The 17,797-nt window shown below is 38.7% G+C and overlaps 1 protein-coding gene across 2 annotated transcripts in view; it reads right to left on the bottom strand.

The window, feature by feature from the left end:
* Positions 1-17,538, bottom strand: part of TOP3A (topoisomerase 3alpha) — a 45,102-nt gene extending 27,564 nt beyond the window's left edge. Inside the window, exons 1-11 of one of the 2 annotated variants that reach the window (XM_077373544.1) lie at positions 17,092-17,538; positions 15,460-15,638; positions 15,293-15,365; positions 14,816-14,938; positions 14,619-14,740; positions 14,467-14,539; positions 14,265-14,381; positions 13,719-13,802; positions 8,778-8,957; positions 8,211-8,339; positions 6,318-6,392 (exon numbers count right to left, since the gene is read on the bottom strand). In XM_077373544.1, coding sequence (XP_077229659.1) covers positions 6,318-6,392; positions 8,211-8,339; positions 8,778-8,957; positions 13,719-13,802; positions 14,265-14,381; positions 14,467-14,539; positions 14,619-14,740; positions 14,816-14,938; positions 15,293-15,365; positions 15,460-15,638; positions 17,092-17,385 — 1,449 coding nt within the window. In that variant the 5' untranslated portion in view covers positions 17,386-17,538. The remainder of the gene's footprint in view (positions 1-6,317; positions 6,393-8,210; positions 8,340-8,777; positions 8,958-13,718; positions 13,803-14,264; positions 14,382-14,466; positions 14,540-14,618; positions 14,741-14,815; positions 14,939-15,292; positions 15,366-15,459; positions 15,639-17,091) is intronic. The other variant, XM_077373545.1, reaches the window with a different exon arrangement.
* Between the last annotated feature and the right edge of the window lie 259 nt (positions 17,539-17,797).

The following is a 17,797-nucleotide window of genomic DNA, read 5'->3' on the forward strand; positions in this document are numbered from 1 at the left end:
ATGCAAAGGATATAAATCGTCCCCGCAAACAACAAAAATTAGTGCAGAGCAATAAGAATATAAATAAATAATATAATCTGTGGATGAAAACACAGGGTTGACTCAAAAATTGACCAAGTCTATTTGGAACAGTCATATAATGGGTCACTCAATGTAATAATCAAGTTTGTGCACATTTCAAGCACATGCAGATCTGGTTCAGTCGATTCAGCAAGTCAAATGTCGTGCACAATTTGGTTGACCTGTGCACTTTCTTAATGAGAAGACATCAGCAGGGTTCTAATGAGCTTTTTCTATACACATTGTAACCAACCTGTGACAGGATAATTATTTACCAAAATAGACATCTTATGAAATGAAATTGCAAATCTAAGAGTTTCTTTTTAAAATAAGAAGTTATTATATATAAAACAAAATAAGATATAAACAACTTAAAACTACGTATTTGAAAGTAATTTTCCCTCTTCAGGTGCGGCAATTGAAAAGTAACCTTAAACCATTCCCCAAAAAAATGAAGAGTAACCTTCAATAAAAAAAAAATGACAAGATCTTGCAATAAAGACTTCAGTTCTTACGAGGCTTCGAACGAAGCTTCATTGCTGTCCAAAATGATGGCAGACGAACAAACAAGCTGACATGGAGTTTTTAGTTTTATTTTCTTAGTTTTCTTTTCTTTTCAAAAGAAAACATGGGTGAACCATTGTTTTAAAAGTGGCCTCAATAATGACAAAAACCACTTCTCTCTCACAACCATGGTTTCAAATTTCGGTTTCGGAATGCATTTCGGTCGTCACCGAAACCGAAATTTTAGCCGAAATCCTACGAAATCAATTAAAATAATATTTTATCTCATACAAGACTCCGGCCGAAATTACTTCAGGAAAATATTAAATAACGAACAAAATCGAGATTTTTTTTATGCAATTCCTTAAATTTCAAGCGAAATTTAGGTCAAAATTTTGTAACGTTTTGGGTGTACCCAATTTTGAGTCCGAAACCTGAAATTTCGAAATTTAAAACCATGCTCACAACAACCAATACTCTATATCCACCCTCACCACACATTTCATTCCCAACTGAAACAAGAGATGAAAGCCCCATCCGTTTTTGTTGGAAAATGGTTATTTGGATACCTAGGGAAACCTCTTAATCCTTTTCCTTTTTGTACAAATTCTTGTTTTATGTAGTGTTTTGTTTAAGTTAGATATCACTTTTTATTTTAATTTTCTCAAATATATATTAAATTAATAGAAGCTTTTCACAAATTTATATTTTCACTATATTTTCTTGATTTATTATTTATTATTATTATTTAAAGACTTTATTTATTTATTTTTATTATATAATATACTTATTGGTATTTCAATTATATCTTTCTATTTAAAGAAAAATATGACTCACCAGCGAGTCAAAAAACAAGGCTTAACTAAGGCAAGCCCGAGCCAGAAGTTTTCCAACCTTGATTAAATGTCGCCTCGCAAATTAATTACCCATCAAACATAGGATTCTCAAAATATAGAAAAATATTGGCAATGTTTCAAACTTATTATCATTAAAATCTATTCAGTTTCAAAGAAAAACTATTGTGTCTAGAAGTAGTAAAGATTATATCAAATGATGTGATTTAACCTTGGCGTTACTTTATTTATTTGCACATGTTTGTTTTATTTCATTTAGAGTCTTAATTTAGTTTTTTTAGTTATATTTGAGTGATCATTGATTTCGGGGATGTCCACATCAACAACACGGCCCACTACCCTTATCACTCTGGCCATGGCCTTCCACCTAATACCCTAAACTCATATAAGCCTCTCCCCTTCTCCCCACCTCTGCTAGTTTTGACCCAAACGAGAAGCCCCATTGCCTCTCGTTTGGAACCACCCCCCCCCCCCCCCCCCCACGCCTCCCTTCGCTCTCTCGTTATCTCCTCTATCCTCCTCACTTTCTCTTTTCTTCCCTTCTCCTCCCCTCTCTATAGCTCTTGGTTGAAAGCCTTCACCCCCACCCCACGCCACCCTCTTTTCTCCATCTTTCTCCCCTCTCTTTCCTCTTTTCACTTCTCCCTAGTTCACAAGTGCGAACCGGCCACTTCTTCCCCTTCTTTCTCCCCCTCCCCCCTCTTTCTTAGCCACAATTGTTAGTCAGCACCTCCCCTTCTCTCCCTAGCTGTCACTATCTCCCCTCTTAACCACCACCTATTGTTGGATGACCAAGCATGAGGCTTGGCACGCCACTCTAAGGTACGATTCCCCTATTTTCTATCCTCCTGCTCCTCTATATTTCTCCTTTGATTCATGTTCCCTTTATGTTACTCATTATATTTTTATAACATTTCTCCACATTTCTTCGTACACTCTTTTCCCTAATCATTCCCATAACTCTCACTATCATCACCACCCTACCCTGATCGAGTTACCTTAATACCATCCCCTTTGTCACCTTTAGGTATTGATCTGAGCCTTTTCTTTAGATTTATTTATAGATCTATTATTTTATGCTACATCCATTTGCGATCTGATTTCTTGTATTAGTTAGTTTGCTTTTCTTGAATGTATCTAATGTATGTGTTAGAAGTATATATGTGCCTAAGGGCACTTTGGTAGTTTGGTCCTTGTACTCTTTCACCTTTTATATAAACATATAAGAGGGGGAGCTAATCCTCAACTCACTCTTTCTTCTCATTCTCTTCACTTCTTTCCTCTCTCAACATGGTATCGGAGCCTTAGGGTTGTGGTGCCCTAGGGACCACCATTGAAGCACCTCCTTGCTTCTTCTTTTTCCTCTCATTCTCCCACTCTCACTTCCCACGCCAAACCCTAACCATAACCCATGTTTTCCCCCCTCTCCACGCTAAACCCTAACCCTAACCCACGTTCCCCCCACCTCACACGCTTTCTCCCACTTCCCACGCCCAAAACCCCGCTCCACCCAACACCATTCCACCCTCCCCAGCCCTCCTCCATACAAACCCCCCTCCACCCGGTGCCTTTGCACCCTCCACCCCAAAACCCTAACCCTACCCTCTTCCACACGCGCCTCTCCACCCCAAATCCCCTCCACCCTCCCCACCTCCACCAGACATCTCCAACCCCCTCTACCCTTGTCCATCCTCCCCACCTCCACCCGACACCTCCAACCCCCTCTACCGTCTCTAGAGACCCGAATGTAAAACTTAGTCCAGATGAGGGAGAATTGTTTAGATGATCCTGGCAGGTACAAGAGGTTGGTTGGCAAACTTATATACCCCATAGTCACTCGTCCGGATATCTCATTTGTTGTAGGGGTAGTCAGCCAATATATGAGCTCACCACGTACGTCTCACCAGACAGCGGTACTTCAGATTATTAGGTATTTGAAAGGTGCTCCAGGGAGAGGCTTGCTATTCAAGAAACATGGGCATGAGAAGTTAGAAGGATTTTGTGATGCAAACTGGGCAGGATCATCAGCAGCTAGGAGATCCACCACTGGACATTGTACCTTTATTGGGAGTAACTTAGTGTCATGGCGAAGTAAGAAACAGGACGTCGTAGCCAAATCAAGTGCAGAAGCATAATATCGATCTATGTCACCTACAAGTGGAGAGCTTATCTGGTTGCGCTCTCTCCTATCTAAGATTGATTTCTCTTCCTCATCCCCAGCTCAGCTATACTGTGGCAATAAGGCTACTATTCACATTGCTACCAATCCTGTTTTTCATAGAGGTGGACTGTCATTTCATACGCCGGAGAATCCAAAAAGGCGAGATATGCACTACCTTCACTCAATCAGTGGATCAGCTAGCGGATGTTTTTACCAAGTCATTGAGTAAAGCTAAGCTAAATGATATTTGCAACAAGCAAGGAATGCATGATATATACATTCCAACTTGGGGGGAGTGTTAGAAGTGTATATGTGCCTAAGGGCACTTTGGTCCTTGTTTTTTTTCACATTTTATAAATACATAAGTGAGGGGGAGCTGATCCTCAACTCGCTCTTTCTTCTCATTCTCTTCTCTTCTTTCCTCTCTCAATAGTGTGGAGCCGGCTTGGATTGTTTATATTTTATTGATGAATGAACTCAATACCTCAGTACTTTCTATGACTACTCTAGTTGTGAATGATTACAATGTTTTGTTTAATTGAATGAGAATGTATGTATGATGCCATATATATATATATATATATATATATATAGAGAGAGAGAGAGAGAGAGAGAACGGTTCCTACACACGTGTAGATAAGTTATCTACACACTAGCTTAAAATACAGTGGGGGCCACATTATTTGGGTGATCCAAACCATTCATTTTTAAGGCCCTCACATAGATAGGGTGTCCACAAAAAATCAGATCCAGAGGATCATCCTAACCATTCGAACTGTGGAGGCAAAAATTGGACTAATTTGTGAAGGTTTAAAGACATCCATTTTACCTCCACAAATCGTAGGGTTGGGATGATCCTATGGATCTGATTTTTTGTAGACACCCTATCTATGTGAGGGCCTTTAAAATGGATGGCTTGGATCACCCAAACAATGTGGGCCCCCACTGTATTTTAAGCTAGTGTGTAGAGAACTCTCTACACATATGTGTAGGAACCGTTTTCTCATATATATATATATAAAGGTAACAGAGACAAAACGGCTATTTTTTGTATGCTGCCATATTGAACTAGTAACTTATTTATTGCTCCATACGTTCCCAATCTGACATGCGAATCCTAGGTTTGGGTGATATTACAGATAGTCTCTCATAGTCATATGCCTTTTAGTTTTAGTCCATTTAGTACCATCCAACTGTTCGGTAAAATTACTGATGGAGTCTAAGCTAGTCGTTTCTTGCCTATTGGGAACTTTTGATAGGGCTTGTGCTTCTTACCATTATCACAAGTCTTAAAGTCTACCTTAGCTCCTTAGAGTATTTGGGTATCTGTCACCTACCTTAGAGGCCTCCCGTTCTAGTTTAAGTGTCTTAGCATCTCTCCAGAAGCTGTAGGGTTGTCCTGCACATCGTTTGCTCACTTTTAAGTTTTAACCCATTGCTCATAGGGCTAATGTTCCACATTAAGGCTAAGGTTAACAAAACACTCAATCTAAGTTGGACCGGCACAAACAAGCTAGATGAAGCACCCTAAATCGCATTAACGAACAAAAATGGAGGCAAATAATTCCACTATTAACTGCAAAGCCTGGGCAAGTCAACTTGACCTAGAGAAACTGGTTGTAATTGAGGGAAATGAATGAGTGACTGAAGGAATGATATCTTGACTTAATGACCAGGAAAAGAGTAGAGAGAGAGAGAGAGAGAGAGAGAGAGAGATATCAAAGGTTATGTGGAGGAAATAAAAGTGACAAGGTGAGAAACGACAGAAAATATAGATCTAGGATGAGAAATCATGAGGAGCGAAGGGTAGCCAAGGAGGATAAAGCTGGGGAGAGAGTGAAGACAGAGAAAGATTGGCATAGCCACAAAGGATTAGGGAAAGGAGGGAACAGATAAAAGAATGAGGGGGTGTAAAGAACAGACCTTAAGGTAAAAAAGCAGTTTTGTTGAAAATGAAGGGGTGTAAAGAAGAGGAAGTACCTTAGCGTAAAAAAGCAGTTTTGTAGTAAGATTTGATAAAGGCTATGATTTAACCGACACTTTGAATTTCTTGCCGACACACGTGTCCTACCGTGTCCGACACGACACATGTGTCGACACTCCTTTGGACACTTTTAAATGTATTACTAGGAGTGTTAATGTGGTTGTGTGGACACATATTTGTGTAATAATCAATAATTTTATGTGTATGCACGTGTCACCATTTCTAGATTTTTAGATGTTGCCATGTCAGACAACTCATATCTACTCATATCTGTGTCGTCGAAACTCGACACACAAATCCATATCGACAAAATATGATTATATATAGTTTCTATTTTAGCCGTGTCCCCATTTCTAAATTTTGGAGGTTTGCCGTGTCCGACATTCCGTGTTAGTGTCGTCACACGACACTCGTGTCCGTGTCCACAAATCATAGGATAAAGGTGTTTTTACAACCAGAAACCAACTCAACCATTTCCCAACTGACTAACAAACTCTTGAGCACTGATTTAATGAAGGGTGTCAATATGAACTTTTCAGTAAATAGTTAAATTGGATACAAAAAATAATAATACTAAAGCAGGATTGGATACGAGAAACATAAAAAGTTCTGCCTTGATATAATAATTATAAAGGATGAAGAAAGCCTAATAAGGAAACAAAATAATTGCTTATGACAAAGCCAAATAAAAAAGACACTTGCACAGTTTCTATTTGATAAATACAAAAGCAAGAATTTTAGGCCGATAACAAACCTGTTGCCCAAAGAGATAGTTTGGGATCATTGAGCCTCCCCAAGATTCGAATCGATATACATCCAAATAATTTCTCTGGTCAAACACAAATCCCATAATCAAAAGGAGAAATTAAGGACCACTAACCAAATATAGGCTAAGGTGTAGTGCTCAATCAATACCAAGCATTCCTCGGGTTAAAATTCAGATTGTTCCTACTTCCACTCATCTCGACAAACATTTAGCGACATATTTCAAAAAGTCCCAGTAGACCCAGAGTAGCAAAATCAATGTCTGTCATTTCCAATATAAGAGATGCTTAAATTTTTTGTGAAGAGTCAGTGGAGAACAGATGTCAATGATTAAAAATAAACATGGATATTTGGTTCTTCACTTAGTTCTTTTATGACTTTAGCAGAAATAAAAATTGGCACTTCTTTCTTTGCAATGATTATTAAGTAAAAAAAAATAAGCACATTTATGTAGCATATAGCAAATATAGGTTGAGCCTGATGCATATAGCCCGCTTATGTTTTTCATTATGTAAATTAAAGAAAAGAATTAGAGAAATTCCGAAGAATTTTCACAGCATTAGCACATGCCTTGATTCCATCCACTATAACCCTATAACGAAAAGCAAAACATGAGATTAGTAAATAAATATATCATATATGCATATGTTGGAGCCTGTACACCATCTTTACTGTAGGGTTACTGAATATTGCAATCACACTTTTAAGAGAAGAACATTCAATTAGAGTTAATTTACAACCCAGGCCTACCAGCATTTACCTTTTCGCTACATTCTCCACACCCTAAATTTATCATAGCTCATACCTGATTAGCATTCTCCTGTTTTACATTAAAACAATGTTTCGAAATAATTATGGCAATGGAATGATATTTCCACGCCATTTTTTAGCCATTTTACATCCTTTCCCGTCTCTTATGCCTCCAAAAAGTAACAAAAATTCCCTTATTTATTCCATCAAAATAACAAACATCCTATTAGTATAGGGACGGGATGAAAGAAGGGTGTGGGGTAGAGGAGGGAAGGAAGAAGAAGACAAGGGCAGCAGGCCACCGTTGTCGCACCATCTTTTGCAGTGATGAAGGTGGTGGGGAGGGTTTTTTCTCCTTCGTCTCCCGTAGAGTACTTTCCTCCAAACCTTCTCCTTAAACGCTAAAAGGCTTCAACCTCTCCTTGCCTGGCTCTAAATCCCAGCTCTTCAATGCAAAGTGTCCTTAACGTTCTTAGCCCAGCTAAGCACAGCCAGGCAAGTAGAATTCCTTCGAACCATGTCCAAACATGATGATGGTGGTGTCAGTGTGGAGAGGGAGGAAGAAGGGAGAAGCAGAAGAGGGAAACTGACCAGTTTTGTCACACCAGTGATGTAGGCGACACGGGGAGGGGTTTTTTTTTTTTTCCTCTTTGCCTCCTCCCGCCACCTTAAACGTGAACTTTCCTCCAAACCTCCTCCCAACACCCAAAATGGCTTCAACTCCTTCCGTGACCCTAAATCCCAGCACTGCAATGCAAAGAGTCTCTTACCATTCACAGCCCAGCTAGACACAGTCAAGCTGGTGGAATTCCATCAAACCATGTTCAAACATGATGGTGGTTCAATAGAAAAGGGCAATCTGCATTTTAAAATAAATAGCTTGAAATGCACACCCTAAAAAGGGGGTTTATAAAGACTATGAAAGTGGTTGGAAATATCATTTCTCGTATGATAATTAGATTTGTTGGAAATCAAGGAAAGGTACTCAGGCATACCAAATAAAATGATAAGACTGGTTGAACAAGAAATTGAATATAACCTTATTAACCACATAAGAGAAAAAAATAGATTTAGATTCTCGATAACAATAATTAAATGATAAAGGAGAAACAAATGAAGAAATATTACACACTTCTACTATCACACGCCCAGATGCAGAAAACAATTCACCAGCAATGTCAATTTCAACAGAAGTTTCCGCCCCTACAGCTGGCTTTGAGACACAAGCAAGGAAGTGGCGAACAACAAGCTCATACAACCTCTGGCACGAACTATGAAAGAAATTTAGTACAGCATCAAAACACAGTAAACATGCACCTTTAATCAAGATAATTAAAAGAACCTAAAGGGGCCTTTTGGATACGGGGATTTTAGAATCTTGGATTTCCTCAAAATCCTGGATGGGAAACGAGAGAAGAAAGAGACCATCCGTCGTTTTCTGATTTCTCGCCCTTCTTTCTGTCGAGTGAGAGAGTAGTAGATTGTCCCATGTTACCAGGTTTTAGAAACCTCAGGATGGGGGAGAGATTTCTAAAACCTGGATTGTTTACTTAAAATCCAGGATAATGGATTGCAAAATCCAGAATTTACACCGCTTACAAACTAAAACCTGGATTCTAAAATCCACATATCCAAACAGCCCCAAAATATACAGCTGTACAACAGCATCAACTTTCTTATAACAACAGATTAGACCTACATTATGGTCTTGACTCCACCCAGATTCTCCTGGAGAAAATCTTGTTGGATGAATTGGCGGGTGTGCTTTGTCATCATGTCCACCATTACCAGGGTTTCTCCAAAGCCCGGCTTCAGGGTCCAAAAGAAGTTGTGCATATGAACCCCATAAAGGATGCCCTTCTTGTTCTCGCACAATTGTCTGCACCAAATAGAGGTCTTGATGTCTGAATATTACCGAATTTGTTGAAAGCCACAAATTACCAACAAATGTAATTAGTAAATCCAAATTTGACCATATTAAACCAGCAGTAGAGTTTGTAAACAAAACTAATTGCAAGGAAGTATACAAAGTATGAACGGCAAAAAACCTGCAGAACTACAAGGTAGTACCAACCAAGGTTATAAATTTCAGTTTCCGCTATAATTCAGGATTCACCGAAACCAAAATTTCAGCCGAAATCCCGAAATTTCGGTCGAAATTCGGTAGAAGTTATCGAAAGTATGGATTTTTCTCCCGAAATTTCGGTAATTTCAGATGATAATTTTGGATGAAATTCCGTAAAGGAATAAAATAATAATATTATATTGAAATTTCAACCAAAATTTCCAAAATTTCGGCTGAAATTTAATACGGATCGGGAATTTCGGTTTCGGAATGTTTCGGTTTCGGTGTTGACGGTCGAAATTTAAAACCTTGGTACCAACAACAAAACATTATAAAATTTAAAACTCACATACCACGTATATAATTGATTTGAGCCATGGCAATGGCATTGTTCCGAAGATGCTCTATGTGATCCAGCTATTACAAAAGGTACTTTCTAGACTCTTGTTCATGCATGACATCCTGATTGTTCTTGTATCTTGTGCTTGGGAGTTGCCAGTCTTATGACTTGTGACCATAGTTACCTGGTCGGGAAACGGATATGGGAAGCGAAACGTGAAACGGAAACATGGACAGAAATGTGAAACGCGTGAAAAAAATAAAGGGGAAACGATAAACGTCTTGGGAAATGCATTGAGAAGCGTCTTGGGAAATGCGAGGCAAATGTTTGGAAAATACGAGGGAAACGATTGTGAAACGCAAGGAAAACACGTTTAGAAATACAAGTAAAAGATTCATGCATTTGATTGTAGCAAAGGTGGAAAATGCCGAGAAGGTGGGAAAACACAAAGGAAATAGGAATGAAACGTTTCCTACGCATTTCCCCGCGCATTTTCCACGTGTTTCCCAATCACTTCCTGCATGTTTCCCATGCGTTTCAAAAAGTTACCTACGCATTTCCCGCATGTTTCCTACGCGTTTCCAACACGTTTCCCCTATTTTTAATAGGCGTTTTGTTTCTGTTTCGGAAACGCGTCTCCATGGAAACGTATTTCCCACCTTCCTATGACGTTCCAGCTTCTATGCTTGTGACTCTATGCCTCTTTGTGAACAGTGTTTATTTAGCTATTAGCAATGTGCTTGAGTTTTTAGACATTTATGGCATATTTAATGAGATCTAAGGGTTCAGATTACACCCTAGAAAGATACAAGAACTTAGCTTTCAAAATTCAGTTGTTCCACATTCTAGGATGCTTATGCATCTTTTAGTAAAACTCAATGCGCGTATATTTTGATTTTCACTTTAATTTGCACTGATCTTTTTATCTTTTTTTTTCTGATTTCTCTAAAGTACTTCAGAAAAGAAAACAGAAATAATTGATATTCTGAGCCAGTTACTCAACCGAGGCTCAACTTGACAAGGATTCAGATTCTGGCCCTCATTGTGTCAATTCAGATTTGGACTCTCGTCATGTTCAAGTAGAATTTCGAGCTTTTAAACCTTGATATAAATCTGATATGGCCTGTCTTTAAATTTAATATTGAATTGTCTAAATATTGAGGTTACTCAACCTTAAGCAGACAGAATGTTCTCCAACAATCACAGCTCATAATACTACAATAGAATATAAATAAGAAACAGGATGACCATACTCTAAAACTGCTCCAAAAGATGTCATTAAGGACAACTATTGTTGAGAGCCAAAAATGATGTTGTTGAAACATATGAGGCTACAAGCTATTAAGCTTCTTAATAGTTTCTATATAGTTTAAGTTACATATACATAATTATTTCAGTGGAATTCCTTCACTTCAGTTATGTTCAATTCACATTATTAGGATGGGACCACCATAAATGGCCCAAATGGCATAAGATGTAACTTTGGAACTTTGAACATATAAACATATAACATATAAGTCATGGGATTGCATTTCAACCTCCACTAGTTCCTTCTTCTCTGTTATTTCCCTTTATTCTTCTTATCTTATCTTTGTCTCTTCCTTCTTCCATATAAATTGAAGGAAAGTGCTTAGCTATTAGATCAGCACGCCAACAGTACCTGAGCAGAATTGATCAAGATCTAGAGGAGGTACGTTCATCAATTCAAAACCCTAAATCTCCATTCTATGTTCCAGTCTTTTGGCTCTCCCTTCCGATATTGAATATGAGATCTTAGACTAATTTTCCTCCCTCTATTCTATATTCTCTCATCTCCTTTCCGCTATCGAGTCAAATATCTTAGACTTATTGCCTCCCCAGCCATCAGAGTTGTTGCATCTTAGATATTGTGTCCAATTCATAGAAGCACGAAGCGGGTGCGGGAGTGAGGGCGGGCATATGTGGGGGAGGCAATTCATAGAAGCACCAAGAATTTCTCCCCCTCTCGACATCTTCCCTCCTTCCCTCATGGCTAGGTGAGCCACCCACCTTCCTCCCTCCATCTCCCTTTCTCCCCTTTCACTTATTTCCCTCCCTCCCTTCTCATCATCATCTCTCGTGTTCCCTCATTACCTATTCCCCCTCTCTTTCCACTTACCCCCATTGTTGGGTCCATAAGCAACCTTTTACCCATCTCTTCCCTCTCTAGATCATGCTTCTACCTTCTTCATCTCTCTATCTTGGTTGTGAACTGTCCTTCCTTCCCCCTCTCTAGAGACTAAGATGCACCCTTTCTCCTCTCGGATATTACCTGCAAACGATCAAGGCAAGACCCAACATGTCACTCTCGGGTATGGAAAAGATTCACCTTTATCTCAGCAACCTAACTCATATTCCTTACTGCTTGAACCATTCCCATGAGTCTTTACACCCTTATATTTCATCCTAATCAACCCTACCCTTGTCGCCCATAACTCCCTACTCTCCTCTTAACATCAACCCTACCCTTTACACCCATTATATCCTTACCCCAGTCGGACATCTTGTAGGCCATAGCTAGGTGGACTTTATAGATTTAATTATTAAAATAGAATTATAGTTGATGACTGATTTCATTTCTTTGTTTTTTTTTTTTTTTGAAAGGCAGGACTGATTTTATTTCATATTGGTTAGTTGCTTCTTGTTGGGACTTATCGTATGGAACATAGTTTGGATAAATTAGTTTCTTTTGATGGTTGAAGTTTTCAACCTTGAATTTCGTAAAAAGCCTTTGCTGATTTGATTATTCATGTTATGTTTATGTTGATATGGGTTCATGTTATGTTTATATTGATTGGGGGAACGCATGTTGCTGTTTTTATTGGATTAGAATCTTTTCATGCTCCTAAATTCCCTGAAAGTCACCTGCAAACCCTAGGTTTGAACCAAGTTGGTCTCAAAGTTCAACTCCATTGCAGGGTCCCTTCAATTAAAGCCACCTAGATGTTCGATAATATGACCAATAGAGTCTTCCCCAGTTGTATGCCTTGGGTAGTTCATCCTGGGCCCTCCAAGTGTTTGGTAAAAGTCTTGATAGAGTCTGCCTTTGTAAAATGCTTTAGAATGATCACCTAGCACCCTCCAGGAGTTCGATAAAATCCCCTTAGAGTCTAGATTCATTGATACGTGTCTATTAAGACAACTTTCGATAGTAGTTGTGTTTCTTGGTGTTGTCATAGGTCTTAGAGTCTACCTCGGGTCATTTAGGTGCCAATTACCTAGTATTGTGTCATTCTATTTCTATTTAGGTGTCTTAGTAGTTTGTCAGAGGCCATAGGGGTTTCTTGCACGTCGATTATACACTTTCAACCCATGGCTAACTGAACCAATACGCCAAGGACAAGGTCGACGCCAACCCCGAGGGCCCTAGCAACAACGCACTCAATATATGTTGGACCAGCACCTGCACATGCTAACCGAGATATAGAGAGAACGAAAAAGATGAAAGAAGGACCAGCAATGAAGATGGGGAGGATTAGGGTTGTAAGAGATGGCAGAAGGATTAGTGTTTTGAGAAGTTTTTATCGTGAGTATGATGACAACATGAACCATTCGTTTAAGTTGGGTGTCAAATGCATCTAACATATGGATTGGCCCTATCTTTTATTTCAATGTACCAAATGTTTGATGCGAATATGAACCTTAAATGAGGTGCGAGTTAGGAAGAAAAGACAAAGGAGTTGACCAACAAGGGAGAACATGGTAAAAAGGAAAGAAAAAAAAAACCGAGGAAAATTCATTGGGTGTGAAAAATGTGAAGAGACAATAGAGAAAAAGGAAGAATAATATTTTTGGAGAAGAATTATGTTAGGGAAGAAGTTTAAAAGGAGAAAAGAACTGAAGATTGAAACCTCGTGATAAGAATAACCCTTTGAATTGAGCCTCTAGCTCAATTCGTCAAGGCCTTGTTCTTCAACCTTGAGGTCGGAGATTCAATCCCAGCTTACCTACCAAAAAAAAAGAATAAACCTTTTCTCACTGTGAATACAATAACTGTTTGGTTGACTTCTAGTTGTAAGTTATTGATTTTGAATGGATGTTATACTAAAAAAGATGATTTCTTTCCATAAACAGCTAACAAGAAGAAACATCATCTTAAAGCCAGAGGGAAAAAAATAAGGCAGCCCATTGCACATGGAACACATCAAATAAAATCCAAGATAACTTCTTTTCTTACTACTAGGAACATAATTGTCAATAAGATACTAATTACCGACATGCAAATCTGTATTCACTGAGAAGCTGTCAGTCTCTGTACGAGGATAGCTGATGAATCCAGCTTGGTAAAGGTCTTCGGCTACCTGGGGATGGAAGAAAAGGGAGAAGTCATACTACTCATACTCAAGCTTCTAATGGGAGGAACCAAAGAAGACGAGAACTCAACCCATATAACCTTTGCAAACCAGATATTAAATGCCCATAAGCCATGAGAATAATATAAGAAAGCAGCTCATTTAGGATGCAGCTAGTATGGCAAATACGAAAGAACGAATCCATCTAGTGGAACTGTAAATTGCATTAAGGAATGAAATAACTTGTAAGGACCATAAAATAGGGAAAATAGAAGCAAAGCAAGCAGAGATTCTGAGCAAGCAAAACAACACTAGCCACACAGCAAGTCTGACCATTTCCTAGGCCCTAGCCCTTCCATGTCTACTGCCATGCTTGAAAATACTATATAAAATCCTTTGTTACATATTGGAAAAAAAAAAAATTTAAAAGACAGAAATGCAGAGCTCATGGAAGCAACTCCCACTCCCCACCTTCATAGTATGTTCAGAACTCATTCGGAAGTAACGGGATGCACGTTTTTGGAGCTCAATTGTATTTAATGGATGTGGGGGGTACTTAAGCTTCTCCTGATGTCTAACTTTGGTGACCTGAAAAATAAAATGACAAATAAGTAAACTTTTTTATAGAAAAAAACTCATATGGAGAAATCAGATACACAAGAATGTGACTTACAGTTGCAGTGGGTTCTTCAACACACATCTCATAAATTATAACAGCACAAGTGTAGTCAAACAAATGTCCACGCCTGTAAAATAACAGGGTAATTGAGATGAAGCTATGGATATTAAAAAGGAAAAAGATAAGCCAAAAGCCTAGCAACTTACATCCAATTGAAAGTAGCAGTGCCATCTTCTGAGGTATGAGAACAATTTATTGTCCAGAACTCTTCAGGTTCATGTGACTGTACTTCCCAATATCGCTCCACAACAAATCCAAGTGTCGGGAACTGCAAAAGAGAAGAATAATGATTTTAGCTAACTAACCGAAATTTTTTGTTTTAGGGTGTCAAAGGGGTCCAAACCTGACAAGGACCATAACTTAGAACCAGACTCTTATCGTCCCTAGCAAAATCTAGAACAAATGCATCTTTCAATAGCATCGTCTGAAACCTAGTGAAGGAGGCACCAATCCGGAGATCAATTTCCTGTAAAGGTTTCAGAATCAATTAGAACCATGAATTGACAACTAATAACCAGTTTCCATGATGAAATGAATAATAGTCATGTGATATGCAAATTACATATTGAGTTGAGGTTTTTATCACCTCTCCATACATCACAAAGAAGAGAGAATGGAAGCAAAGAAATTACTGAGGGTCTCCAAATAAAGAACTTGAAGGTTCAATAATCTAACAAGGACATTTCCAAAAAAAAAAAAAAAAAAACCTAACAAGGACAAATTTACTCAAGAATTTTCATATCAGTAATACCTTTCAAAAAAAATCATTCTAGTAATCAGATCATCACAATGACCCCTAAGTAAAAGGAAAAGTGACAACCTGCCTAGCATCCACTGCATCCGCAAACAATTGATTGGGCCGTACAAGATTCTGCACAGACTCATGGATTTCTCTGTCGGATTTATAGAACAAACATTGCAGAACTTGGTTATAATGATGGCCACATAGATCCGGAAGAAACATAGAAAATCAGGTAGCTTTAAGACCTGTCAATCAATGCAGAGAAGCGAGCTCTCCAGATATTGAGATGACTATTTGCAATCGTGCATACCTCTACCACTTCATATGCAATATTCTCTCCTTCCCTATCACAGTCAAGCCACAAGACAAGCCACTGACATCTCCTAGCTTCCTCCTCCAAAGTCCTCTTGATATCCAATTTGTCCTGCATTTTCCACAAGCCAAAAAAGAAACAAGACATAAAAAGAACTCCACTACATTGAAATTGAAACTATGGGAATCAAAGTGAGAACCACTCTTGACATTGGACAAACGAATGAAGCCCAATCTTACATTTTGCAAATTGTTTTGGAAAAATTAGTGCCTTTTGGATGCCTAACAAAATTGGTCCTTATTTGCATATAAGATTATCTTAATTTCATCTTAATTAATGCATCTTTGGATGTGATTAACAATATCATTTCTAAAATCATAAGAACCACTATTTGCAAAGTCATATTTAACTTCAAGACCATTGACATGTGAGTATATGCAAATAAATTATATGCGTAGTATTAAAAGAGGCAATTGAACCATGTTACTCAGCCGAGTTCGGAGTTCCTAAACAAAATAAGGGATTGGACATTTAGCTCAATTGGTCGAGGCTGTGTATCTCAATTTCTCAACCATGATGTCATAGGTTCAACCCCATCTTAACTAACAAAAGGGAAAAAAATGTATGCTACATTCAGAGCCCAGGATCTCACCTATGCCAGTGACAGTCTATAGTGTGTGTGTCTCTAACAAAGAAGGAGAAGAACAAACAAACAATTGATAATTGAACTTTATCCTTAGCTAAATCTTTTTCTACTGGGCATTCAAAATGTTGGGACCTGAGTAGACCTCACCCTTAAAAGCTAGCTGTTAACAAGGTTTTAAATTTCGACCGAAATCCAAAATTTTGGGTTTCGGTAGAGAACGAAATCGAAATTCATAATACTCGAAATCGTCGTTTATTTCGGCCGAAATTTCGTTTATCCTAAAATTTCGTCCGAGATTTAAGGGATTTCTCCCAAAAAATCTGAACTTTGATAATTATTTAATATTTTCCCTAGGAGATAAAATAGCCGTAATTTTATTTCATCGGATTTCGGCCTGAAAATCGAAATTTCAGTTTCGGAGAAGACCAAAACGTATTCCGAAACTGAAATTTAAAACCCTGCAGGGAGGTTGCCCAAGTCCTTACAAGCCCTTCAAGGGGAACCCCAACAATCTCCCCCTTCACACGGAAGCAATGTGGGAACTACGAGATCTTCCACGAGGTATTTTCTTCGTCCTCAAGTAGAACCCACTAAGGGGAGGGTGCCCAAGTCCTTATAACCCCTTCCACATCCAATCACTTTTCCGATATGGGATCTTTGCTTTCGCGTGGAACCCCAACACAAAAAGTTTTTATGTGCAACAAACAAGTAATAATGCCTCCAAATAATATGAATGAATCAACATGACTAGATGAATTGTATGATGTAGAAGATGAATAACTCAAATTAACGAATTTTAACATCAATTGTTTCTAGATCCAACCACCTATTCAGAAAATTTTCTCAATCAATACCAAAATCTCGAAGATTCTACACAAAGGAAATATACTCATGTCTAGTGTTTTTGTGATTGCAGACCTGTGGAACATGCTTACGGACAGGAGCGGAATAGAGATCGGTGGGGTCACAGGAATGCCATTTGCGGTAGCGTTCGTCGAATTCGAGCTCCATTAGATGGCCTGTGACTGATGTAACGAGCATGTGACAGTGTTGAGACCTGATGTTGTATTCGAACTCGAATATTTTGTTGTAACGAGATCTCCCTTCTCGGACTCGGAGGCCCTGGTTCCGAGATAGGATCCCAGCCACTGCCTTTGCCACTGAGGGTTTCTCCGCCACGTTCAAAACTCGGACCGTCCGACCGTTGGACATTTTTCTTTCTAGGTTTTCCCTTTTCTCATTATTCTCTGTTTCTTCTACCTCCGAGCTGTGGCATTCTCATTGCAATCTCTCTTTTTAGGGTTTTTTTTTATCGGCGGGAAGAGATGAAATTGATTATTGTGAGTCCGAAATTGATTATTGGACTAAAATTTCAGGCCCAATAACTGATTATTAGACTCAACATGAACAAAATGTGCCATCGGGCCCACTTGTTGAAAGGTTTAGGAGCCTGCTTGTATCATGTACAATTGAGAGATCACACATTGATTAGTGCCCTAATTATCTGATTGACACGCTTTAATGTGACTGGTAGCATTGCTTTTAGTTTATGTAATTGTGACACACCAAGGACCAATTAAACAACTGAGATGATTTTGGATGATTGGGCCCACTAATCAAAAGA

This window comes from Tasmannia lanceolata, unplaced genomic scaffold, assembly GCF_043159265.1.
Source record: "Tasmannia lanceolata isolate RefF3 unplaced genomic scaffold, GAP_Taslan_0.1 ptg000037l, whole genome shotgun sequence".
NCBI classification, from domain to species: Eukaryota; Viridiplantae; Streptophyta; class Magnoliopsida; order Canellales; family Winteraceae; genus Tasmannia; species Tasmannia lanceolata.